This window comes from Centropristis striata, chromosome 14 (genome assembly GCF_030273125.1).
Source record: "Centropristis striata isolate RG_2023a ecotype Rhode Island chromosome 14, C.striata_1.0, whole genome shotgun sequence".
Taxonomy (NCBI): domain Eukaryota; kingdom Metazoa; phylum Chordata; class Actinopteri; order Perciformes; family Serranidae; genus Centropristis; species Centropristis striata.
In genome coordinates this window covers 9,737,336-9,764,251 of record NC_081530.1, presented here as the reverse complement: position 1 = coordinate 9,764,251, position 26,916 = coordinate 9,737,336, and the positions used below count along the sequence as shown (strand labels likewise).

The following is a 26,916-nucleotide window of genomic DNA, read 5'->3' as shown; positions in this document are numbered from 1 at the left end:
AAACGTTTGGGAACCGCTGAGTTACAGGAATAGTTAATAGTCGTGTCTATGAGGTGAATATTTTGGATATGAGTAGTTAGTATCCTTTTTTTCTCTGTAATTTAAACAAGTATTATAATAAACCCCAAATCTGTCACTACGGGGAGACGGAGCCCCTGAATCAGCTCTAACTGATTAATGATTAATAATTAATTTAGGAGGGGGCAGTAACTAACTGCAGTAACTACACAAAGGGTAAAACTGAGAAAAACTGCTTTAAAGCTTTTAATGTTTTTTAACTGGCCAGCCAAATTGGTTGTAGGTAAGTGATATGACACTTATTTCAACATGTATTGATGATGTAATTTTTATGCTAAAAAATCATGATGGTTTTTTTTAACCTTTGACCCCAAAAACGTAGTACTGCACTCTGGTTTTGCTGTAAAATATTCTAATAGTAATGATAAACAGAGTGCAGTAACTACAAAGTTGTTGTCTTCTTTCAGCTTTTATATTTTGTTTTCAGTGAATAAACATTTTCAAACTGATTTTGTTAAAAGTGTATTTAAAAGTGTTTAACAACTCTATTCAAAGAGTTGCATATTTTAGACTTAATATTATAAATAAATCTTATATTTTAGTCCTAATATCATTTATCTCACTTTTTTTTTACTTCATCACTATCTAGATAATGATTTCCCTTTCAAATAAACGTACAGCTCACTTTAGCTTACTTTAGACTTCATATACGAAAGCTAGAAAAATGTGTAATTAACATTTTAATCTTATATTTCATAACTAGAAAAAACCTTGATGACAATATTTGCCTCTGACAGCTGGTAGAAGACATCTGGCTTTCCGGTACTTTCTGAGGCTTTCATTAGCTCCATATTTCATACATTCATAACAAAATCAACATCAACATGTTTTAATTAATACATACTATATCAGGGGGAGGCAGCCTGAGGCTCTTCAGGCCATCAGTGGCTCCCTGTGGCTGTGACAAATAACAATTAAAATGTATGTAAATTCCTTTTTTTTATCATTGGTTTTAGCGCAGAGTAATTTGTATTCTTCAATTGTAAAAAAAGTTGCAACTTATATATAGCATTAAAAAGTAAACTAAAATGTATATCACAGCTAACAACAGCTCACGGTCTGGAGCCTTAACCTCTAGATTTTGCCAACTTCAGTTCTAGTTGAATCTCATTCCTGAGAAATTTCTTTTGTGTCCAGCCTCTCATTTGCAGGTGGGTCCTTGCAATCGGACAAAATCATATTAATAAATGCTCATTATGACCTATTTGTAATGTTTGTAGGCTAATTCAGACTTAGAAAGCTGTTTTATCTTCATGTAGGGCTCAAAATTAGTGGCTCCATTAATTTTTTTCCTTTATTTTGGCCAACAATGGCTCTTCCAAATGGTAAATGGACTTTACTTATGTAGCGCTTTTATCCAAAGCACTTTACACTGCAGACTGCGCTCATTCACCCGTTCACACACACATTCCCATTCATACTGGTGGCAGAGGCTACTTTGACATGTAGGCTGCCATGATCAGGGATCAAACCACCAAACTTTCGATCAGTGGGCGACCACTCTACCAACTGAGCCACAGTCTCCCGCCTGTTAGTAAAAGTTGCCAACCCCTGTTCTATTTCATAACCAATGTTGTAGCTATTTTATTTGAAACCATGCTGTGAACAGCTTCATCAGGATGGAGAACAAATTGTGTTTGCTGTACAGATCAGCTGGTGACAGGGTCAACTATAACACAATTCCTCCAATTAGAAACAAGCTAGAGCGATGACATATTATAGTGGGCTTTGGTTCATATTAAAGTGGGTATGAAAAACAATAGACACTACCAGGCCAGCTAATGCTAACAAGTCAACTGGCTAACACACTATTTCCACTTTTCAGTCGTATTTTTAAACATTTTTTATATTATTTCAGTTATGGGAGCCTATAAATATGACCCTAACAAAATCTGTTGAATTCATAATGATGTCATCAGGGTTATGTCTGCTTTGGCTTGGAAAATATAGATTTTTTTTTTTACAGAACTAATGGCATGAAGGGTTGATTAAAAGATGCTTCAAAAGTTGCATCATGGGAATAGTTCGACTCTTCCACACGGAGCTCATTTACTCATATTAAATCTGTTATAAAGTTGTGACATGAGATTGAAAAATAAAATGAAGCCAAAATGAGCCCACAATGCTCTAGATACACTGTAATGTGCTGTTGTGACCAGAAGAGGGTGCCACACACATACTGTATATACAAGACTACATGTTTATCGTTATAAAATAAAATTTAATAAGAGTGTAAAACATAAACTATGGCAGCTCATATGCTCACTTGGCACACATACAAAAACGTGAATCTTCATTGTATGAAATATATTCCATAAGCTGCAAATTGAGCTGAAGTGCTATAAATACAATGTCCTGTGGTGCATTTAGCAGCCTATTAAGGCAAATCTTAGCGATCACTGACAGTAGCTTGTGCTGAAATCAATATCTGAGCATATGGATATTGACAAAGTTCCAGTGACTCCTCTGTAGTCAATACTGTCAGTACTACTGTGGAGTGGAGACGGAGGGATGGAGGGATGACAGATTTGTTAGGTGCTTTCTTGAAGCAGTTATAACGTCTCAATAATCTCTTTAGAGATGTGAAAACTCTTTAGCAGCGTGTTTTCTCCTGACTGCTATGACTGTTTGTCATTTCTCTTTCAAAATATGGGAGACGGAGGCCTTCAGGCCTCAGAGAGCACAAGCTGCTGCTGTGAATGCACAGACTGTGTTAGTGAACCGATGTTGTTTTAATGGCACCTGTAACTTCAGCCGTGTCTCCACTAGGGGGAAAAGTGGCCACCGGGAAAGTCTCAGGCCACACCCTCTCAAAAGTCTGCTCACTCTGCGTGTCTCCACTACAAAAAGGCCCCCAGAGGGATTTAGAGACTCAGGAGGTGACGTATGGTTTTCGATCGACGCGATGGATTAAACATATCCAAATATCCAACGATGGATAGCTTTCTATCCAATCAGTAACCAGGCTGTTTTCAGGGGAGAAAAAATTACCCTGCTTTTCTACAGGGACTAAAAAAGTCCGCTCCGGATGGCTCGTATTCAAATTAGGGGCGTTTCGGCGAGTGAGACCCGCCTCATTCCGGGTATTGGGCGATAATGGAAACACCCTTAAAAAGGTCTCCACTAGGTACTTAGTACTAAGTATTTTTCACCACTGAAACTGTATCACACCAATCATTATAATCACAATAATAATTCTCCTCCATAACATCAATTCGCCCTGATATCCATATTGTTTGTCATGAAATAATTCATATGTCTTGTTGCAATATTAGAATTCCCCTCATATTAATTGTTCAAATACAATGTCATGATGCCTCCTCAATGGCCTTTCCTACTGTGCCATTACCACCAAATGTCCTGTAGAGGGCGCAACGGGACAGACAGTGAAAACAGCACCACGGGGAGGCCTCAGGTAGAAACTTGGTATAAAGCCAGTGTTTGGTACATTATGATGTAATAAAGGATGTAAAAACCAGGCCACAAAAGTTTCTCTGAGACAAAGTTACTTATCAGGCTCCTGCCAAAAGCAATCACTTTTCTTTTCTTTGTACATATAATCTGTCCATTTTATTATGTACATTATTCTAGCCACACCAGCTACATGGCTCTGGGTCAGGCCTATGCTCCACATGTTCTCCCATTTACTCTCTTTCATCCCGTGTTCCCTCAGCCCAATGTTCCCTTATTAACTTTTTTTTGTGGCCCTTCCATAATGTGCGGTTAGTCCTAACATAGAGCTGAGGGAACATAGACAGTGGGTCGGCCTATTTATTTGGTCCAGACTGAAATATCTCAATCCGTATCCATCCCAAAAAAGGCCCCATGTTCCCTCAACCACTTGTTCCCTTATTAATTTTTTTCCATCTAGAAATAGACCCTATATTCCCACAGCTCTATGTTCTTTCATCAACTGTTTTCCATTCCAAAATAGGCCCTATGTTCCCTTCTGAACTTTTTTTCGATCCAGAAATAGGCCCTATGTTCCCAGAGGCCTGTGTTCTGGCATGAACTGTTTTCCATCCCAAAATACACCTTTTGTTAGCTCATCCATGTGTTCCCTCACTAACTTGTTTTTTCCATCCCAAAATGTTCCCTCAGCCACGAGTTCCCTAATAAACTTTTTCTCTATTCCCAATCTAGGCCCTATGTTCCCTCAGGATTTTTATCCCATACAAAAATTGGCTTTAGGTTTCCTCAGCACCAGAGCCAGCATTCCATAACGTGCACAATGTGCCGTTGGTGCACTGAGGAAACATAAATGGCCAGTTGGTCGATCCACCACGTTTAGTCCAGACTTGAATATCTCAGCTTGGGTTGCCATGAAATCTTAAACAGACATTTATGTTCCCCTCAGGATGAAAACCCTTAGTTGTGCTGCCATAAGGTCAACATTTTATTTTCACCCATAAAAAAAGCTTAATAGTCCTTTCAGCCTTAACTCTGCTTTGTGTTTAGTGCTCATTAGCACATGTTAGCATGCTAACAGGCTAAAACTCAAACATTGTACTTTAGCTCAAAAGCATCACACTAATGCTGCATTCCAATTCACATACTTTCTTGTTTTGCTTATAGGACATACTAATGCATGTAGTATGCAAACAGTTTAAAACATAACATGATATCTTTGATCCTCTGCTGAGAGGCAGAATAGCTGACAAAATAAAGTACAGGACCTGACACGGGTGTTACATTAAGTTCCTGTGGTCCCAGATAATGCTGTAAACTGTGGAACTTTTTAGCAACAGTTGACTTCATATGCAATGGTTCCTCAAAAGCCTCAAACGTCTTTCAGTTACATTCCAGGAAATATCCAGTGCCCGTTCTATTTTAGTCTTTGGACCAGAATCAAATCCGTTTTACTGTTCACTGCAAAAAGGTGTGTCTAAAAACAAGATAAAAACACTAAATCTGAGGGAAATGATCTTGCTGCATGGACAGATAATTTCACTTGACAAGCTGTCTTGAATTAAGATTGTTAAATCTAGAAATAAGCATGTTGAACACTTAAAATAAGAAATGAGCTCTTAAAACAAGATACATTTTCTAACACTTCTAAATGTAAGTTGTTGTTTTTTTATCTTGGTAAGAAACAAATAATTTGCAGTGCAGAAAGGCATGCTTGAGTGCATAATACAAAAAGTGACTGGATGCAGGACGTCCTGGTATTTTTTGACACACTGCGTTTCACATACTAAATCAGTTTCTGGCCTACTAATTAGTATGGTATTGTGGGTATTGAAACCCACTGTTAGTCTCATTGCACTGGGATATGTGATGTAATTAAAAAATCATGGTTAAATGCTCATTTTCAGTTTACTCTTAATGCATGTAATGTGTATATGAAAGGTGCTATAGAATTGTATATATCTAGCTGTAGTTCATAAATAGGCTTATCAATGCACTCAGGTTTCTTTCAGGAGAAACATGCGCCCAAACACATTTAACCAAGTCACAGTCAATGTTGTGAAAAGGAAGTGAGGACTTTACTTTGGATTACTTTGTTTCATCTTGATCTGCAAGAGACTTCCTGAATAAATAAAGCGTAACTAAGTGAAACCACATCAAGAGCTGGCCGCGGTCTTTGAAAATGTAGTTGGAGCCACATTTAGCTCATGCTGACTGTTTTGTTTTTATGGATGCTATTTTGTCTCGCCATCGAGGACTACAACGGAAATAAATATTTCAAAACTTTATTACCCTGTCTCCTGGGGCCAAGTGGATGTTTGTGCGTCCAGAATTAACACCATAAGCATGTCAGATGTTTGGTCTGTTTAACTGGCTGCTTTGGCATCGGCACTCACAACACTATCTCTCCCTCTTAAAAGTGAATGCAGCTTCTGTCACAATATCACAAATGGAATTCAGAGACAATATCCACTGTGAGTAAAGGAGAGCTCTCTGGGTTATCTGTATGCATTATGCAGACTCTGCCTGTTCACATCTCCCTCTACTGTACATATATATGTAAATATCAGCATGTGTGATCCTGGGACAAGGACAGCCGTGCAACATCGGGTGGAGATGTCAATCAATGCACGGATGAGAAACATGGCTGTGCATTTGATAAGCAGCATCCTCCACAGAGCTGGGTGTGTGTGGGGTCTCTGCATCCATGAGTAAATATCAAAGCCATCAGCAGAACACACTGTGTTGCTTCTGACGCGTCAATATGGCTGAAAATGTAAAATTCAAGACTTTATATACAGCTGCCTCAACCATGAATCGGAAGAAAAACAAATAAAACCACAGCAAACGTCTTACGAAGATTTAATGTACATTTATTCTTAACACGTGGAACATATAGTATAAAGATTTCATACTGAATAAATGATATTCATTAAGCCAAAAAAAGGAAAAAAGAGGAATTTACATCAAGTTTTTAGCTACATCATCTGAAATACAAATATGCAGAATCCGCATCACTGGAAAAAAAAAAAATAAACAAAATAAACAAAATTAAAATGGTTTCTTCATCAAGGTCTAGTTTGTCATTTATGAAGGAGCTCAAATGGAACCGCAGACATGATTTTTGTTATATTCTCTACACCCAGACCGGAGACAAACTGAAACTTGAAGTTGTGTTTGTTGGGGAGGGGGGGAGGGGGTGGGGGTGGCATTGGACAGCAGCTAAAAACACCCCCGGAGCGCGATACGAGCAGGGTGAGGCGCCTAAGTAACGGAGAGGGGGGTGGGCGTCAAGTAATCACATGGCGTACTTGATGCGGGAGGGGGGGAGGGGGGGGTCGGGGGACTCGTCAAAGATTAAAAATGGTGAAGAGCAACAGAAGTTGAGAAAGAGAGAGAGAAGTGTAATGTACAACATCATATATACACTGCAGCTTGGACTGCATCTAGAGTTGAGGACCAGTCCTAAAGAGGTGACTTTTTAATATAAGGGTCAAGTCATACAATCAAGGGACAAAGAGAAGAGGTCGGGGTGTTGTAGGTTCACCATACTTTGGGGGGAAAGCCGTTTTCTCTCTCGACATTAACTAAAACTGTTTTTAAAAACTACAGTTTGCTGCCAAGCCAGCGTATCTCAGTGTGAAACAGTATTATTACAGTATGTTTACAGTTTTTAAGGTGTACAGTACAGAAAAAAGTCCTACAATCTACTGCACAGGCCTCCCATGACAGATGTCTGTTCACAGCCAATAATGTGGTTCCTGTGGGGCTGAGTATATAGCATCCAAAGTTACAGCAATTATACCACACCACAGTCCGTGAGTCTATGTAGCCTCCAAACACGAACCATAATATTGTTTAGTCCGTGCCCTCTTCCCCCTGCCGACCCCCCCTCCCCCCCGAGGGAGAAAGCGAGCACATGTATCCCCCAAACTCACTGTAAACGAGACAGCAACTTTGGTTACAGTTTCTTATTTTTTTTTTTTCTGGAGATTTTTTTTTCTTTTCATTAAAAAACAAGTCCTTTCCGCAGCGCAGCGCACTCTGTCCTATGCCTGGGTCCCGATCTGCTCTTCTGTGTCAGTATCTTTCCGTTTCAGACGCTTTAAAATCCACAGCTACTTCATGATATTCCTTCCTTTAGTGAGAAGCAGGGGTAGAAAGACAGTGGAATCCGAGGTGATTTTGCATAAATTAAAAAAAAAAAAGAAGAAAAAAAAAGAGGACAGTCAGTTTTTTGCTCTTTTCACTCACACGCAACAGACACACGCACACACAAAAAAAAGTGGGGGGAGGGTGACGGGGAACGGAAAGAGGCAGAGCTGAAACCTCCCCACGGCTGTCATGACTGGCCGATCAGAAACAGTACGTCACAGATCACTTGGGACACCAGAGAGTTCATAAGTGGGGACACTGAGATGTCCAGTAGCCGCGACTCGTACAAAGTGAACTCCGAGTGGTTCTCCTCCACCTTAGCCAGCGCGTGCAGGGCCCGGGCCGCCCGCCGCATCATGTCCACGCTGGTGGGCTCAAACTGAGGTCCTCCCTGCAACTGTAGCAGGGAGCTCTGGCTCTGCTGGTACTGCGTGGCAGCTAGGCTGTCCTCCAGGAAGCCCAACAGGTTACCCACGCTGCCTTTCTGCACAGCTATAGCCCGTGCCGCTAGGCTGTCGCCCTGGGCCAAGTTAGCCAACAGGACGACCGCCATTTCTCGGCAAACGGCCACCTTGCGTTCACCGACCAGGCGCACCAGCGAGCCGTACAGCTTCTCCAAGCGGCTGAACGGCGGCGTTGCCAGAATGAGGTCGACGTTGTTGTCCTGGATGCTGAGCTTGCTGAGGGTCTCGAGGACCAGTCTCTGGGGGGAAAGTGAGCCGTGGGGCCCCAGTGTGGGGAAGGGGTCCAGGGCCTCTGCTGAGGGGCAGACGGCCCAGTGGAGCAGGCCGTCAAGCAGCGGCAGGCATATACTCTCTGGGTAGATAGAAAGGTCCAGCTGGCCTGAGATGTTGGCCAGAGTCACCAGGCAGTTCTCCCTCAGCACCTCGAGGCAGTCCCACCACCACTCGTCCCTCTCACAGCTCACGCCTTCATCTTCCTCTTCCTCCTTCTCGTAGGTGACCGGGGCCTGTTTGCGTTCGGGGTGCCTGTGGTGGAGCAGCACCAGGCGACCCAACAGCAACAGGAGGCCTGGGTGTTTGGACATCTCCAGGTCGTTTCCTGGAACGAAGGACAGGCTGCGTACGATGTTGGAGACGCAGATGCAGCGCCGAGCTAATGAGTCCTGCCAGTCCGACAGGGTGCTGAGCGGCGTCTCGTCCTTGCTGTGAGGCTCGTCCTCCAGGATCTTGATGTTGCGTCTGCTCTGGAGTTCCGGGTTGATGCTGAACAGGTACTTGCCGTTCTCTTTCTGCTCTTCTGCGCCTCCACGGACCACTTCCTCTGTGACGGAGCCTGGGCGGGCAGATAGTACATCATCGATGGTGGCAGTGACGGGTGCGCCGATGGGGAGGGGAGGAGGGGTCTTCTCTGCCGGAGACTTCTGAGGTTCAGAGGACTGGGGCTGCTGCTGCCGAGGCCTGTCCTCCCCGTTGGACTTGGATTTCTCCGGGTTTTCTGTCACAGTCTCAGTGGCCTGGACCTTCTTGCGGCTCTCAGTGGTCGTCTTGCGTTTCCGCTGCTTGAGAAGGTCCATCCGGCTCTCAAAGTGGGTCTGGATGTGTTCGGTGGTGTCGCCGCCGCCGATGCTCCAGTGTGTCAGGCCGCTATCAAAGCTCTGCCGCTGCCCAAGCTTGGACGAGTGGTTGGCCAGGAAGGGGTTCTTCTTCCGCACCACCTTGATGGGGAGTTTATCAAACTTGCTAGCTTGCTTGGGCTTTTCCGAATGGAGGTTGGGGTCTTGGGAGGACCCTGAGGTAGAGGTACTGGGTTCCTTGATAGAAGACTCCCTTTCCTTCTCCTCGTCCTCGTCCTCTGAAGACGCGTGTTTGTGTGAGCCGTCCTCCTCCTGTTTCACCTGGACCAGTGAGGGCATGTCGGGATCGGCCTTGGTGTCCTCTACCTCCTCCTCCTCTTCGTCCTCCTCGTCCACGTCCATGTCCTCGCCCTCCGGCATTAGAATGTCATCATCAGGATCCTCAGCGGCGTTGGGGTCTATGAGGGTGCGCTGGCCGGGGTCGCCTACTTCGTACTCCTTTAAGATGCCGAAGATCTCGATGAGGCAGCGTCTGAAGTACTCCACCACCAGCTCAAGGAATCCAGGCAGCTGAGAAACAAAAAGACGAAAGTCACCAAAACAATCCTGTCAACTCACACACCATGTGACAAGATAAGCTGTTCTGTTGAAGATCATTTAAAGATGTGGGTTTGTGCTTGAACTTACCTGGCATAAGTTAAAAGTAGTAATGCTGCTGTCATCATATAGTAAAATGTTAATGGTGTCCAAGGCCCAGGTGCTTTCAGCTAGTAAGCCAGACTTTAGTGACATCATCACTCTCCAAGCCTCAGGAGTGCCTGTAAATAGATACAAACTCAATGAATATGGGCCCACTGGGTCATGATGCCATTTATCCAACTCCAAATTATCACTTATTAAAAAAATATATATAAAAAAAACCTCAGCTTTTATCAGTCCAAACTATTCAAAATATATCAGTGAAGTAGTTCTCAGTAGGCTGTAGCAGTGTAGTCCAACTTATTTTTTATTAATTATTCTTATATACTGAACATGTGCTCTGTAGTATATTTAATTTATTTTTACGTAATTTATATTTATTTATTTACGCACTGAATATATTTTTAGTATTTTTTAGGAAGCTGTGGCATTCCATGTATTTTGGTCTCATTTATTATCATTCATTATGTTTATTTATTGAATATGTGCTCAGAAGTTTATTTTATTTATTTGGATGTAATTTGGTTTTAATGTGTGTTTTCGTATTATTTATTTAAAATGTTTACATTTATTTTCACTTATTCGTTTTTCCAGTTGATTCTTTATTTAAAAAGGGACATATGCTAATTTTCGGAATCATACCTGTATTTTGGATTTCTACTAAAATATCTTAACATGCTGTTGAGTTAAAAACAACACATTATTATGCTCATATTGTCTGTTTAAATATACCAGTATTCACTCTCCATCTGACACACTGTTAGCACCTGTCTCTCTGAACCACCCTCCCAAAAAAGTCCAGTTTGCTCTGATGGGTTGGGAAAATCTAAGTAGTTTTGGTGCCTAAAGTGCAACTGAAAACTGAGGGGAAAGCCAAAAAGAAGCTGCTTTGAGTTTTCACTTTATGACTCATGTTAATCCTCTGAAATCTTGGGCTACTATGTCCTTTAAAAATCAGTTAAAAAATCTTGACCATGCCATGTTGGTATCAGTTTTTTCAGCGTTACCTCACCTATATGTCCTGATAATTCATTTTTAACTTTGACTTACTTGAACACAATTTTGAACCCAAAAGAAATTAAAGGAAAACATAAAATCTGATCTTGAAAATTATATTTCAATACGCATAATTTTAAATGTTGCAAATATGAATACAGGTTGCAAATATTACATATAACAGGTAAAATGAGGATAATATCTAGTTCAATATTTTATACTAAATACATTTGACATTATCTCCGGTTTTACTTGGCCGAATATCATCAAAAAAAATCTGGCATGGAGTTTCAAGCCAGAACTTTAGAGGGAAGCTGATGGCTGAAGGCTCATTGTTGCTTCATTTTTATGCCTTCACGTCATGAAGAAGTAATGTGCTGGTGCTTTCATGGACTCCAGAGGGTTAAACTAGTCCATGTTAAAGTGCTCACATTTTACTGCATGTGTGTTGAAATACTGAGTGAAGCATGAAATAAAGGTTCTGTACCAATGTCTTTCATGGTGAGCCGTCTGCGGGGCTTAAGGTGGGGTTGGGAGGCCTCCACAGAGCCAGGAGGGAAGGCCACGTCTCTCCTGATCATGGGTTGCTGCACTGGGGCCTGGCCGATGTGGGACGCGGGCACCGGGGGTCCAGCTTTCTGCACCTTAATGCCCGGATGCATGTAAGGGGACTTGCTGGGCGACGTCCTGCTCTCCATAGGCCGGGCCATGGGCGCAGGGCTGGACACCTGAGGAATGTGGTTCTGGGAAGTCTGGTAGGTGGATGGCAGGGGTCTGGTCATGGGAGGTCCGGAGCCACCGGGGCCGAACGGCGGCTGCCGCTGGTTGACGTGGCCGGGCCACTGACCCTCGTGGTTCATGCGCTGGTCTGACGGCATCATCTCCTCGGAGCGGTTCATGCCGTGGTAGCCGGGGCCCTGGCCTGGTACAGGTGGTCCCTGTCGGTTGGGGTAGTTTGGGTAGCCCATCTCATTGCGGCCCTGCCACATTGGACCCTGAGGGCCGTCAGGACCTGAAGGCATGGGGCTTGCCATCATTTGGGGAGGCATTGGGGACTGCGAGTTGGGGCCTGCAGATGATGGTACTCTGTCACGGCCAAAGGGAAAAGGGAACTGGTTCTGTGGGCCTGGTGGTCTACGGTCTCCTCCAGGGTATGCATTATACTGGTTATACATGTCCTGTTGGCCCTGGGGCCCCGAGGCCTGGGGACCTGGCTGCTGCTGACCACTGTAGGGGACGTTGTACATTTCTCCCTCATGGCGCTTGGTTGGAGGACCGTACCCTCCGTCTCCTGGACGCTTGTAGTTCTGTCACAAGAAAACATTCAGGATTACATTTAACAAATGAGTATCCTTATATATTAATAAAATAATTATCAGCTGTTGGTATATTCAAGGTCACACATGGACACACAGGACTTTAATGCTCCCTAAATTCAAGAATAAGGGTTCAAGGGGTCTGGATGTGAGACACCAGGAGACAAAACACATATATGACAACAGGATTGTTTCATCTGAAATATCAAAAGACTTGGTTGTCGATAAAACTTAAAAATAATGTTGAAAATCAAGCATTTTTCAGAGAATTTATTTGAATTCAAGCATATCCTTAATCTTGAAAACAGTCCAGTTAAAATTAAGCATCTTCCAAACTTTCACAACCTTGTCCGGTTCCTGACAAATATATGAAGAGAAACTAAGGAACCAAGTTGCGTTGAGAGCACAGCGAATACCGAACAAAATGTTCTTACCGGCTGCTGCTGTGGATACATTCCTGGCTGTTGATTTGGGTATGGGCCACCAGGGGGAGCTCCTTGGCCAGGGTACTGATTGGTATAGGACTCATGCCTGAAAACAATAACAAAAGTTCACACCATTACATTTGACATTTCTAAATCAACAGACGTTTTAGTATGAAACTCCAACACTGATAATTACCCAGTATTTTAAAATAATCACTCATTCATACAGAGCACTACTAGCAGAGAATGCTACTGACCGTTGCTGCGGTGGAGGGCGGCTGGGCGAGTACATCCCTGTGTCGGCTCCAGAAGGCATCATGTTGGGCTGTGGAGCTCCTGGTCCCATACTGCCGTCAGGACCAATGCCTGGCTCCTGTCTGTAAACCCAACAAACAACAGATGATTGGACTTAACTGGATACACGAAATGACATTGAAATAATGCAGGCCTGATCCCAGTCTTGTCAAGTCCTTGTAAACCTTTACAGATGTATGTAAGAACACTGCTGTATGCTTACCTTCTGTCATATCCGTAAGGGTACTGTTGCCTCTGGCCCATCTGCATGTTGCCCATAGGACCTGGTGGGCCTCGGTTATACTGTTCTCCCATCCCGCTGTTGGGTCCTGGTTGCATGAACTGCTCTCCAGCTTTAAAAAACAGATAGTGTTGTTAGCTTCAGCTCTGACACAACTCCTACTAGGGTTGTCACGATACTAAGATTTTCAACTCGATACAGATAAATATTCAATACTCGATACCATTTTTGATATCACCAGGACAAAAACAAAGACCCCAAAATTTAACAGAAATATTTTTAACAACAAGAAAAATGCAACATGTAAAAATGAACAGAACCACAGGTTAAATATTTATATTTATATTATTATAATAAAAAAGTTGTGAAAAAAAGAAACTGCAACTATGATAACAAGCTTCAGGTCTGAGGTAGTGCAAAAAATAAATAAATACAATAAACAATAACAATAAGAACAAAATTTAGTATGCTGTGCACAATATTAGGCAAGCTTGAGAAGTCGACTTTTCTCTGCTTCATTCTGGGACTTAAAGAGAGAAAATAACACTTTTCATCGATACTTTTGAAAATGAGTATCGTATCCGGATACAACGTGTTAGTATACTTTTAACAACCCTAACTCCTACAGCATCGGATTTGCTGGTTTGGGGGTCACTCACCTTTCCTCATGCCACCGAAGGGGTCTTTGTTGGACTCGTAGGGACCCATCCGAGCGATCATCTCTGGGCCACCCATCCCGGGCTGGTAGCCCTGTGAGTTGGGGGTCATGGCGTTCCTTCTGGAAAATGCCGGGTCCCCGCCATCAGCGAAGGGGTCCTGCAGATTAACACTACTCCTACAGGAGAGCAAGAGGCTCATCAGTGGAATATATTGTTTTTTGCTTTCTGTATAGATATATTATTCTAAATCTTATATATTATTTATTATACAATAATTCTAAATTCTTGTTTGGAATGCCTTGTGTCTATTGTACATATTTACAAAAACAGCCATGAAATAAATGTATTTTATTTTATGACAATGTCCCAATGAGATGAAATTTGAATGCCTTTATACACCAAGGGCATCTTTTTCTGGTGATTGACTCACACATCAATATTTTTTTTAATTGTTGTTTTTGCCATGAGTACTTCAAGGAAAAGGAAATATTAGGTAGTGAAGAAAGCAGTATTTTACTTTCTTTCAATTTAAAACTTTATAATTTATTTGTTTTACACAGCATCAAAATTTTCTGGAATTGGGGTTGTACTATGCAACAGCTGACCAGAGTCTATGGTCAACAGAATCCTTATAGTTGATCCAAACCTTTTATTGAATAAATGTCGCTACTGTTGCAAATTTGCATCACCGGAGTGAGCAGTTTTGGTATTTTGTATCATGAAGTTTTCAAGTGTTTCATTGTTTACATCAGACATTCCTGATTTTATTTTAAATGTTACCATAGATAAAGATATTTAAAACTGTCTGGGCAACATTAACAGTATTTACTATGCTGCTTTTTTAGGGGACATTCATATTACACTACTTTCTATTTTCTATAAAGTTTAACTGCAGCTATTTTCAAACCCCCCAAAAAACATTTTTTTAGACTTCTCTTCATTATCACATGCATCATTAAGACTCTGCAAGCCTTTATCATCTCATCGAAATCTAAAGCAATCAATGTGTACTGACACGTGCACCTTTGTGTACGTTTCATTATGATTGTTTGAAGCTTTTTATTTCCGGAGTAAAGGATCCTTAAGGGACTTATTAGCTGGCTTAGCTTGGATGACAATCAACAGAAGTTTCATTCAAATATTAAAAATATTTTTGGTTTATACGAGTAACTGTGTAGGAGTAAAACACCAGATATGATTAAAAATCAAGCATTTTCCAAAAACGTGTTACCAGTGACACATATGAACAAGCTGGTTGCATGTTCCTGTATCATTACATAACTTTTCCCTGTGTACTGTATTATATTTCCTGCTGCAGTGATCCAATCCTGCCACTGGGATCACTTTCACTTTATCATGCTGACTCCTGACGTCACAGAAACATGCTTCTCATACCTGACGCCGGGCATTGGGGGCATTTGCGTGTGCGGGGTGGAGGCTGGGGTGGGGGGCTTCAGGTCTCCCCCCTCTGCCATGGAACTACTGGTGGACTGAGGAGTCTGGGGTCCTTGCAGGGATCCAGAACCAGCTGCAAAACAAGGATGTACACACATTGAGTGCTTGTAAAGCGACTAAAGTCGTCTGATTTTTTGAAAAATTCAAAGATTTCAGAGAATTCAATGGAACACCCACTCCCCCTCCTCCTCCCTTCACTCCAGGAATAAAGGCGAGAGTTGATAGTTGATAGTGAGACTGGAGGGATAGTCTGAGCACTGCTGGGGGCTTTCAGGAACACATGCTGCTTTTGGCAATCCTAAAATCCCATTAAGAAATTCCTGAGCGCTGCACACAGGAACACAGTTTGTGTCAAGCTGACTGGCTTTCGAGTGCACAGCCAGCGAAAATGTTGAATCTTCCAGCTCATCACAGCATGCCAACCTCTCTCCCCCCCCACCCCCACCCCCATCACCCTCCTTCTCAAACACCGGCGGGCTCTTGGAGTCACCAGCAAACAATGATCTAAACCCTGACTCTGACAGATTACTGGCTGACCTGTAGAGACGGAAGACAGCACGTTGTGTATGTGTGCGCCAGAGTGAGTGATTGTTTGTTTGTGCTGTGTGTATGTGTGTGTGTGTGTGTGTGACATAGCAGCGCTCATGCTTAACTTCAGCTCAGGACTTCTCACTATTAGCACGCCAGTCTGATGACTCACAGGTTCCCATTCATTAAACTGGCACACACACAACACCGGGGTCACTGGCAGGTCACATTTATTCACATTTTCTCACATCACCCTCTCGCCTCTTTCACTCTCACACACACACATTAAGCGGCTCCCCCTCCCCCTCCTCCCTCTGGGCAGGGATTTCCCTCTACTAAAGATGAAGGGAGGAAAAGGGGGGAGGGGGGAGGGGGGAGGGAGGATCTCGTGAGGATGGAAAAAAATAGCATGGTAGAAACACAGAGTCACGGAGAGAAAGAGAGAGAGAGAATTGCATGACTTTTACGCACACACATACACACATCCCCCCCATTCATCATTTCTGGCTCAGTACTAATCTCCAGGGAGTGTTGCCTTGCCTCTGTAGCCCTGGGCCAGGCACCAGGCAGCGAGGACACGCCACTGACGGGGGCATCGCTATCGCCAAATCACCTCCCACCCCACGCCGCTACCACCGCCGCCGCCACTCCCCTCCCCTCCCTTAGCTCTTCCTTCGTACTAACTAGAGGGCTGATGCCAGCTGACAAGCACCCTGATGTCTCCTGTAACAACACCCCGGCGCTGACTCAGTGCCCCGTGTCTGACAGAGTGGGTCTCGGGCCAGACTGGAGCAGCACGTGGTCGCTCCTGGTGCGGTTGCTCCTGGCAGCTAAAACCGGAGTCCCTCCAAAACAAACAGCTTCCAGGCGACACATCGTCCCCGCTGCCCCCCCCCCCTTCTTAACCTCTGACTGACTGCCAGTTTACACACTGACTTTTACCCAACATTCAGAGTTCATTGAAAGATTTGGCATGCTGCTGGAATTACTGTTCGCACAAAAAAAACAAAAAACGTGGCGAGTCTGAAAGGACAAGTCTTTCGTCATGTCCTGTGCAAATGCCAAATAGTATTCCCCCCAGAGGAGTGTTCGTGGAACTGTCCGAGGACGCGACGCACTTCTGTGACTTACAGCTACACCGCCGTCTTTTACAACTCCTCCAACACACGCCAAAATAGCGGTGATTTATGGAGGATGGCAGCCCCGAACAGAAGATGACAAACGACGGTCTGAGATCGGCTTTTAACACTGCAATTAATAGGATACAATAAAATACACTAGTTTATAGGGCAGATGATGTGAGGCAAATAGAGCAAAGAGGATGTGATGAATTGCATGGAAGCCACACTGCAGCCAAGGGAGGAGAGGAGAAAAGAAGCTTTCATTCATTCCGTATGATTTATCTGTAAAATATGCTGATGATGTGGGAGCTCACCTGGGCTGGGAGGCTGGATCTTGGGCTGACTCTTTTTGGTGTCCGTGTTGAAGAAGTCCGGGGGCGGGTCCTCGCCGCGCTCGATCTTGCACTCGAAGGCGTACAAACACTGGATGTACTGTTTCTTGAGTGAACTGGCGGCGCTGCTCGACGTGCCCACGTTGAGGTTGGTGGCCAGCTCCCTCCACTTCTTGTTCTTGTTCACCTGGTGGGCGACAAGAGGAAGGCTCAGGAAAAGAAGCTGCGCGCAACAGCCGACAGCAATCACAATGGCCGGCTGCTTTTTTAAATTTGTGATATATTAAGGGTTGGAGTATGGGGCGTACTTGGGTAAGGCCGCCGATCTCTTTGACGGACACGTAGAGTCTGAAGAGATCGAGAGGCTTGCGTCCCACGGCTGGCAGGTTGTTCATGCCCATGGCCTTCTCCTCGGCGAAGGCCAGGTATCGATCCACCCACATCTTCCTCTCTGGCTCGGGGCCGAGCTCGTACAGACGAGTGATCTTCTCGTTAGTGATGGTGGAAGAGCTCGACTTCTACGGGACAGACGATGGGAGGAAATTGCGTGAGATAGGAAAAAAAAGCTCTGATTAATAAAGAGTATTTCATCGTGAGGATTTAGAGCTTCTACCTTTTTGGACTCAGTCTTGGGAGTCCCCTCCACTTTGTTGTTTATCTTCTGAGTAGGGGCCATTTTCTCCATGCCGAACTCCGAACTGGGAGCCATTCCTGGGTGAAAAGCAAAAAGATTACCAGTCTATATCAGCCTTCTATGGACACAGTCGTCCTACCACCTGATCACAGGGCTCATACAGAGTTAGAAGAGTAAAATTAAGCACTCTTCAGCTACCTAAAACAAATACTTCCAGGCTCTCGCCTTTATTATTATGTCTAAATTGTTGCTATGAATGAAGTTGCAAAAAATAATGTTAAAAGAATGCCTTTAAACCCACAGGAATCAATTTATATTGACATTTTGTTTAATTTACAGTCAAGACTCAAAAAGTCGGGATGTGTAAAATTGGAAATAAATCAATGTGATTGCATATATGCCAAAAATCACTAGCAATGTCTAGAGCAGGGATGGGCACCTTAAATGCTGGAGGGGGCCACAATTTTTCATTGAAACTACCACAGGGCCACATATAGGACTGTGCACTTAACCAGATATGATGAAACTGCAATTTTTAAATATGTTTACAGTGCAGTAACTTAACATATTTCATGCTCAAATGCATGTTTAACAGTATAAATAGGAATACAAAAGGTTTGAAGCAAATAAAAAATAACCTCTTACCGTGATTTCTTTTGTTTTTAGTGCAAGAACAGCAGACCAACATTAATTGGAAGAAGTAATTTTGTGCATTTTTACACTGCACGTTTAAGATTTCATGCTCAAATGCATGTAGTTGTACTGAGGGCCACTTCAAGTGAGGGTGCGGGCCGTATGCGGCCCCCGGGCCTCAAGTTGCCCATCCCTGGTCTAAAACATTATTTAATGCAACATAAATAAGAAGGTTCCTGAAACTACTAATGTTAAAAATTAAGCAGATTTCAAGGAATATTTTTGAATTTTCTTGAAAACATATATTTTTTTAAATTGGACATTTTTTAAACTTTCAACACTTTTTTCCAGCTCTGTATTCAGGGCTTTTAATGTAGCTTTTACTCACCAGGAGTGTTGTTTGCCATATTTCCTCCCATTGGGTAGGGCCCTGGCCCTCCCTGGTTCATCATACCGTGCATGCTGTTCATGCCAGGGCCGTATGGAGAGCCTGTTCCCATGATGCCCTGGGACATGTTAGGGTAGCCGGGTGGCCTGGAGAAGAGAATGTTTGTTTAGAAGAAACACTGGAGAAAAGAGACACAAGGAGCTGACCCAAAGGAACTGCTAGAAATATCATAATAACCATCCTTCATGCCTTTCGGTTTGATTCTGTAACAAATCTATGTTTTTCCTTATCTTGTGTTTGCTGCATTTAACTTATTCTGTAGGAAACATCAATTTATGTCATATGACTCCAGCAATTTGCCAAGCCCACGAGTGTCTCTCTGTAGGCTGAGCTGGCATGCTCGCTGGGGAGAGATGTGATTCACTGATCTCAGAGACCATCTCCTGCTTTCTCACTCTCTCTCCATTTCTCCTTTTCTCTCATAGATAAGTGTTTGGTCTACTGCCATCTACTCTGCGGCACACTCAGGCACCAAAACACACAACAGACCGGCTTGCACGTGGGAAGAACCAATCATTTTTCATAGTCACACAAACCAGCATGTACAGGCAAGTACACACACATACACACACTCAGATAAAAAAAAACTAAGGCTTGAGAGTCTTAATACAATGCATTGACTGAAACTCGACAATTAACTCCTCCTTTATGTCTGATGTTACCTGAGTGAAAAAATACATTTAAACACAACATTTAAAAAAAAAAAAAAAATCTATAAATAAATATTTTTCTTTGCTGAAGTGGAAAAATTGTTGTATTCTACTGTCTATAACAGACATATTGGCATCTATCGACATTGGTGTATATGCAGCGATATGAACAGACCATATAATGGAGAAAATTATAAGTTGGGATGTCTTAGAAGTTACTTAAATGGTTAGTGATTAAGTGATACTGATCACATAGTTCTGATGTCTATTTAGCTATTTATTTTATTTATCAATTCTAGAAATTGTTGATAATGTAACACAATGTATTTTGACTCTGGTCCTTAGGTTAGAAAACAGCACTGTTTGGCTACCAGTCTAGCCTCATTCCTGAGAGATAACGGCAGAAACAGAAGGTTTAAAGCCAAAACCTCAAAAGGGAATTTTGGAAAATTTTCACCCTAGCTGGAGTTTTTAAAAAGCTCAGTTTTCAGTGTTTTATTGCGATTTGTGTGCATGAAGGTGTAAATGAAAAAGCTATGTTAAAAAAAATACCCATGTATGTGTGGACAATCCCGCAGGTCAAAAATCAGACCTGTATCCAATTTAGGATACACAATGGAAAGTGAACCCAAATCAGAATGGATTTTTTTTTGGTCTTTTAAAACTTGTATGTAAATTTTTATTTTATGTTTATGTTATTTTATTTTGTTTTATTCTTTTTGACTTGTTTATCCTCTGTTAATGTGAAGCACTTTGTGACTTCTGTCTGCAAAGGTGCTATATAAATAAAGTTTACTTACTTACTTACTTACTTACTAGATGATGAGATTATATGTGATTTGTGCTGTTCACACTATTATAAGGGAAAAGCAAGACAAAGCTAAGAAAAAAAAGATTTGGTCCACTGCTGCCTGCAGTGTGAGTGCAGTCTAATGCAGCCAGTAGCTGTAAGCACCCACCTGTTGTGTATGGAGTTCGTGGGTCCATGGTGCATGGACGGGCCGCCATCTTTCCTGTTCATGCCTGGAGGGGGACACATCCCGGACGCCACCTGAGGAGGCATACCGGCCATGTTGGTGGCCATCGCAGGACCGAAGGGCCGAGCGCCCATCTGCCCGGGGCCTATCCTGCCGGGCGGCATGTTTCCATACGGAGCCCCGCTGGCCTGACCAGGCATGGGGTTCATGGAGCCGCTCATGCCGGGACCGGTGGGGTAGTTGGCATTGGGCATCCCTGTGTATCCGGGCTGCCTGGGGTAACCTGGAACGGTCAAAGATAGAGGAATGCAGATTTTAACCCGGCGCCCTCAATCATCTGATAGCACCTCCTGCTGTGTTTATAAACTGTGTGTCGTCTGAAACTGAGGAATCTGTGGAAAGACTCCGACTCATCTCTCCCTGACGAGATAAAGACTTTCAGCAGTCCAGCTCTAAATTTACCTCAGTGCTGCCTGTTCTGACAAGCAGCCTGATGAAGCGGGCTTTATCTGGCCCCTCGCTCTTCGCTGCTATGACTCATAGCAGAACTTCTTCAAAGCCCACAGAAACCATCTGAGACTTCAAAGTGAAGTGATATAATTTCATAAATATATGAAGTGAGAGGAAACTTCAAAGCTTTTTTTTGGGCCATCTACAAAACTGTGATGGTCGCAGGACGACAACTGTAAACTCATTCATAATATTTTCGGATTTGGGAAAAAAAACCTGATATGACAGAGCTGCACTCTCTTCTACTATTTAGCCAAGAGGCCTTTGAAAGCAACACTATCCACACTATCTCACCTTGTGGGCCGTACTGGGCCCCCTGAGGCCCGTAGTTTCCCATGGAGTTGTTCTGGGGATATGGTCCTATCCCAGCATGCATCTGGCCTCCCGAAGACTGGCGTGGAGATAAGGCGGAGCCAGGTTGTCCAGGGGACCCGTAAGGAGCCATCTGAGGGTTGCGCATGTACACTGGAGAGGGTTTGAGAGAGAGCATCATAAGAGAACATAATAAGTCTCTGTTGAACATCATGTGAAGAAGCTCTTTACTGCCTCACAGAGGTACAGTGTGTCTGTCTGCTCTTACCCTCGTTTGACCTGGCAAGTAGACTACAAGCACATTCTTATTTAAAGATCTAGCCTGAGGGAGTGTTTACAGGAGGACAGAATGCATACAAATGCAAACAATCACACCTACAAGCTGCTGAGGACGTGGCACACTTTCTTGCACTGTCGGCCACTGAGCAGTGGAGGGTTACGTGGTTGTTTCAACCCTTTTAAGGAGTCCTTAGAGGACAAAATGTCTGTGAAAAAGTGACATTTTTATCTAAATTCTCGATTCCCGTCCTGATCAAAACTACCAAATATTCATTCCATTTTCTGAGTTTTAACCCTTGAATTATTTTCCAAATAATAATTCAGAAAAAAAAACACAGTTTGAGATATGTCAGTGACTAACAACAACACTGACTTTGGTGACTTATTTTTTCATAATTCAGCAGCAATAGCTCTACTGGGAATCCGCAAAATAGCATGAATTTGCAGCATAGAGCAAACATAAGAAAATGGCTAAAATGGAGGAAAATAATAAAAAGTACAATTGAAGCCAGGGCTCCAGATTGGGGCCTGACATAATAGACTGCATGATTTAACAGTAATGGGATCAAAAATTATTTTAATGGGTTCACTTACATATTGTATTTTGGCAACACGGTTTATTCAAGACTCATCACAGGATCTGAGTTTGAACTTTCAAAATAATAGTTTTTTTTAAAAACTCACCCTTCTCAAAATCTATGCCAGTTGCATTAAAACACCCAAATGATCGGGATATAAAAATGGAAGACCAAAAATGTCTAAGGTACAAGGCTTAAAGACACAGTACAAGTCATTTTGGAAACGGGCTCATTCATGATCCATGTCTCAGCACTCACCCCTGTCCTGGCCCATGGCTGACTGGTTCATGGAAGAGTGCATGATGGAGTCTGACTGGACGCTGGGCGGCCGGGGAGGCATCTGATTACCTGCAGGTCAGCAACAACACAAGAGCTCAGCAACTGGAGAAAACCACTTGGGAAATCTGATTGTTATCTTCAATCTTCGCTTGTCCTTAAACTGTGAAATATTGGCTATCAAAGACCCATAAGCCAATCCAATAAAATAAAAGCAAAGAGGGACTATGACAGTGTCCTGTTGGCTGCCTGTTAAATTGCTCTCCAAAATGAGTTGTTGGTGGCGTTGCAACTTCTGTTTCCCTGCCGTCTGGATGGTTTACTAGCATCGTGTTAGGAGAAAATGTTCCCATCTGGCAAGTCACTTCATGAATTACAAATAGGATCCGTTGTATTTGTGAGTGAGCAAGTGTTGAATTAAAACTCTAAATCTGTCTGCTGTTCGTTCGCTGGATGTTTCACACAGCATCCAACTCAATATATGAAAAATAGAATTTGATCATTTTTGTTTTAGTAAGTATCATTTTCTTCAGCAGGTGAATTATAACATATACAATCTAAAGTCACTGTTTATTGATTTAATTTATAATCTATTTGAAAATTATAATGTAATTTCCGACATTTTTAGACACTGTGAGCAACAAAATTCATTACTGTAACACATTTTTAAACAAAAGTTTTTTTTCTTTTTTTTTTTTCTTTGGCAAGCACTTAAATATGCCCAAAACGTATTTTATTAAAATACCGTATACACAATCAAACAATTCTATCATTAGCGTAACATTTAACCATTTTTTCTCAGAAATTTTCATTCAGATTTTGTTCTTTATACATTGTTAAAAACCATTATATTTGATTATATTCTGTTAAATTATACATTTTTAAACAAATGTATATTTATTTTTATAAAGTTTATTAAATATTTATTGTATGCAAGTGTGGGGAAACCGTGACATTTTTATCTGGATGCATTGCGGTAATGAATTTGTGAATCAAAAATATAGAAAATATTATTTTAGCACAAAACAATGAATTGTGCCTCATTATGGTTATACTGTTCACTCATATAAAAGTGGAATAAATTTAGTTTTTTAGTTTTTAGAGTATGTCCTTATAATCTTCACAGACTTCATAGCTTAGACTGGCTTCATGAGAATCACCCTATTGTATTCCATTCTTTCATACTGCTGCATGATCGATCAGCAAGTTCTGGTCTTGCCAACTAATGCTCTCAGACCTATTATGTCTATGCTCTTGGTCAAGTAGTATATAATGTTTAGTTTCATCTCCTTACATTCCATAATTTCAGTTTCAGTTTGTGTTTGAAAAGCTGCCATGGTTCTGCATGAATACAAGACTGTCCTTACTCCATATTATATTGTTGCATTCAGAGCGAGTTTTCAAAAGACCACTTCAATGCTACTGCATATTATACTTGCAATACTATTATACTTTATAAGTGTTTGTATTCTGTCCTTACCTGGCACAGCAGCAGGGGACAGAGGGCCGCTGCGGGAGGGCGTGACGCTGGCGGGGGAACCCACAGGTGATGGCGAGGGCCCGCGTATGCCCGGCAGGTGGGGCGAAGTGTGCGGAGAGAAGGGCGACTGGGCGGGATTGCTCTGCTCGCCCTGACTGCTGGATACTCCTGAGGTGCTGACGCCCGGGCTCAGGGCCCCCTCCGTACCAGTGGGCAGGTCGTCGATGGAGCCCGACAGATCCTGGAAGAAGGGGAGCACAGGGGGTTAATGATGGTTTTTGTGGGATAATTTCTATCCAAAAAAACTTAAAAAAAACAACAGAAAGTGACATTGTTAAATTACCCTCCGCCAGGAAGGCAATGTGTTTGGTTCAATTTGTTTGTTTGTTTGTTTGCGGAACAAACTCTGATGAAACTTGGCGGAAGGGTGCACTATAGGCCAAAGAAGAACCCCAAAATTTGGGGGTTTTCACTTTGGTTAACAATGTGAGATAGGGCATGGTCTTGGTGCCCTTCTCGTTTTCCAAATATTAAAAAAAAGAAGGTTGAGCAAGGCTAAATTCGTTTATTTTGGCTGAAGTTCCGATGTCAACAGCAACAGATCGGACATTCTAACATCCCGATAACTAGAAAAACTGAGCTGGTAGCCTTGTAAATTACTAGTACCTGGGCCATAGTCAAGATCGGGTCCAAAGGCAGTCAAGACCAATCCAAAGCAAATTAAGTCCTGTTTAATACCATAATAGGCAATAGTGTCCTTCCAATGCCCACATAGGAACTAAGGAGTCCAAGAATTGAAAGAAATAATTAATCTAAAAAAAAAAAAAATTAATTTATCTTCTACCACATCATGTGATTAGAATCAGCCAGGCAACATTCTGTACAACTGATCCACTGATCCCGATTCAACAGTGATTAACTACTTGACTAATAGCCAAGGCCGAGAGTAAGACAATTCAGAGTGCAGAGAGAACAAGACAAGTGCAAGATTTCAAAAAAGTAGTCCTGTGATCAGACTTGAGACTGAGACTTGACTAGAGTACTACAGCCCTGCTAAGTACATTTATTTTTTCCTTTGGGTAAAGCCGTGAAATATGGCTAACATTAGCTGGAGCCAAAGACTTTCCATTATTTTAATGGTGTGTGTTTTTTAACATCCAATTCATTCACTTCAAATCAACTCGTGGCAACTAATTCGACTGTTATTTTATGCATCATTTCAACAGTTTGTAATGGCAAGGGCTTAGAAGGGATTGGTTTGAAAGAATAAACATTTCCAAGACAAAAACTATCAATCAAACGAATCAGTCCTCTGCGGCTTTGAGGAAGCGGGGGATTATGATGGAGTAAGAGGGAAATTAAGTGGAAAAAACCCGATACACAATATTAGATGCCTGTGTGTAAGCAGAGATGTAAATTAAGCCGACTCTTACAGCTGGAGAAGAAAACTGCTGCATTTTTGGGAACTTGAATCATATTTTTCTTGCACATACTTGAATAAGGAGTGTGAGATCATGTGAAAGTCAAGTGAAGTCAAATCAAGTGAGTTCAAATCCAGACGGCCACTGATGTGTTACAGCAATATATGGCTGCACCGGGGTGTGTCTGTTATTCTCTCGTACAGCACTGCCAGCTCTATTATGTTGTAAACACACATTCAGGTACAATGACTTCTTTCTCCACCTTTTTAAAAATACTCCACATCACTTCTATAATGCTGATAATGATCCATCTTGGCAAGGAGAACTCTGTTTGTGTGGCTTGCAAAGAGAAAGTGGAGGGGGAAAAAATATTTGAAGCGAGTCATCTCGGGAGGCAGTTGAAATAATTGGTGCTGGGCATGGGCTCTGGTGCCATGTGGTGTTGTTATTGAGCCTCGCTGGCTGTGACACAAAGACAGCCAGGCAGGAAAGAAGGTAGGAAGGCAGCCGGCGATGATTATGTTTGTGGGAAGGTGAATGTTTACACACTGGCCACTCACGTGGAGCCCATGTGCTCGCTCAGAAATGCAAGCTCATCTGCCAGTCACATCGGAAGGAGGGAAAAAATGGGAGGGAGGAGGAGGAGGGGAGGGAAAAAAAGCACTCATTGGAAGGTGGCCAACTATTCCCATAGAAATCTCACACTCGCAGGCTGGCTGCAGCCCCGAAGCCGGCGGTTTTGCACTTGAAACAGCGCCCGTTGCTATTTTTGGGACATGACCTGATGGAGGAACCCCAGAGGGAGTGACAGGAGGAGAACGCTGATTCAGAATCCACCCCCACCCTGTTCCCTCTGCCCTCCCTCCATCGCTTCCTCTCTCTTCGGTGACTGCACAAACCAAGGCCTTTTTGACCTGCATAGGAGATGTGGTAGCGGCGAAACCATGCGAAACCCAGCATGAGGGCTTTGTGTATGAGAATCACACTCTTAAGTGTCTCATTGGCTGATACCCAATTAATGTTCACAAATGTAAAAACAGGTCAGAGGCACGCTGCGTGAACGCCACGGAGCAGTGAGATCTTAATGCTCTGGAGTAGAGAGCAGAGATCAAACAGCATGACATTCCTTGCTTAAACAACCATGGCGGGATCCTTTTTCCAGGAGCCAGCATCGTCAGATGACCTACATCCCCCCCTCTTCCCAACTAGCACCACCCCACCTCCACTCAGACATCACAAGACCGGTCATCTGACAGAGGGCTCAGTCTGAAGGCCCCGGGCCAGCCGCCACGATGACCACCTCAGCAGCTGCCCCACTCAAAAAGCTTCAGACATCACAGAGTCATGTCTGTGTGACAAAATCCCTCCTACACCAGCCCCCCCCCCGACACAGACCACAGGGCAGAAAGGTCAGGGGTCGATTCCTCGCGCCTCGCCAGGAGGTCACTGTGGACGGCTGCACAAGAAACACACA

The 26,916-nt window shown here is 42.9% G+C and overlaps 1 protein-coding gene across 1 annotated transcript in view; it reads right to left on the bottom strand.

The window, feature by feature from the left end:
* Nucleotides 1-6,332: 6,332 nt before the first annotated feature.
* Nucleotides 6,333-26,916, bottom strand: part of arid1ab (AT-rich interactive domain 1Ab) — a 67,200-nt gene continuing 46,616 nt past the window's right edge. The window contains exons 5-20 of the mRNA XM_059349413.1: nucleotides 24,022-24,262; nucleotides 22,524-22,613; nucleotides 21,391-21,561; nucleotides 20,569-20,869; nucleotides 18,900-19,045; nucleotides 17,858-17,955; nucleotides 17,553-17,762; nucleotides 17,227-17,431; nucleotides 15,204-15,336; nucleotides 13,809-13,984; nucleotides 13,132-13,261; nucleotides 12,872-12,991; nucleotides 12,624-12,720; nucleotides 11,361-12,180; nucleotides 9,866-9,996; nucleotides 6,333-9,748 (exon numbers count right to left, since the gene is read on the bottom strand). Coding sequence (XP_059205396.1) covers nucleotides 7,829-9,748; nucleotides 9,866-9,996; nucleotides 11,361-12,180; nucleotides 12,624-12,720; nucleotides 12,872-12,991; nucleotides 13,132-13,261; nucleotides 13,809-13,984; nucleotides 15,204-15,336; nucleotides 17,227-17,431; nucleotides 17,553-17,762; nucleotides 17,858-17,955; nucleotides 18,900-19,045; nucleotides 20,569-20,869; nucleotides 21,391-21,561; nucleotides 22,524-22,613; nucleotides 24,022-24,262 — 4,989 coding nt within the window. The 3' untranslated portion in view covers nucleotides 6,333-7,828. The remainder of the gene's footprint in view (nucleotides 9,749-9,865; nucleotides 9,997-11,360; nucleotides 12,181-12,623; nucleotides 12,721-12,871; nucleotides 12,992-13,131; nucleotides 13,262-13,808; nucleotides 13,985-15,203; nucleotides 15,337-17,226; nucleotides 17,432-17,552; nucleotides 17,763-17,857; nucleotides 17,956-18,899; nucleotides 19,046-20,568; nucleotides 20,870-21,390; nucleotides 21,562-22,523; nucleotides 22,614-24,021; nucleotides 24,263-26,916) is intronic.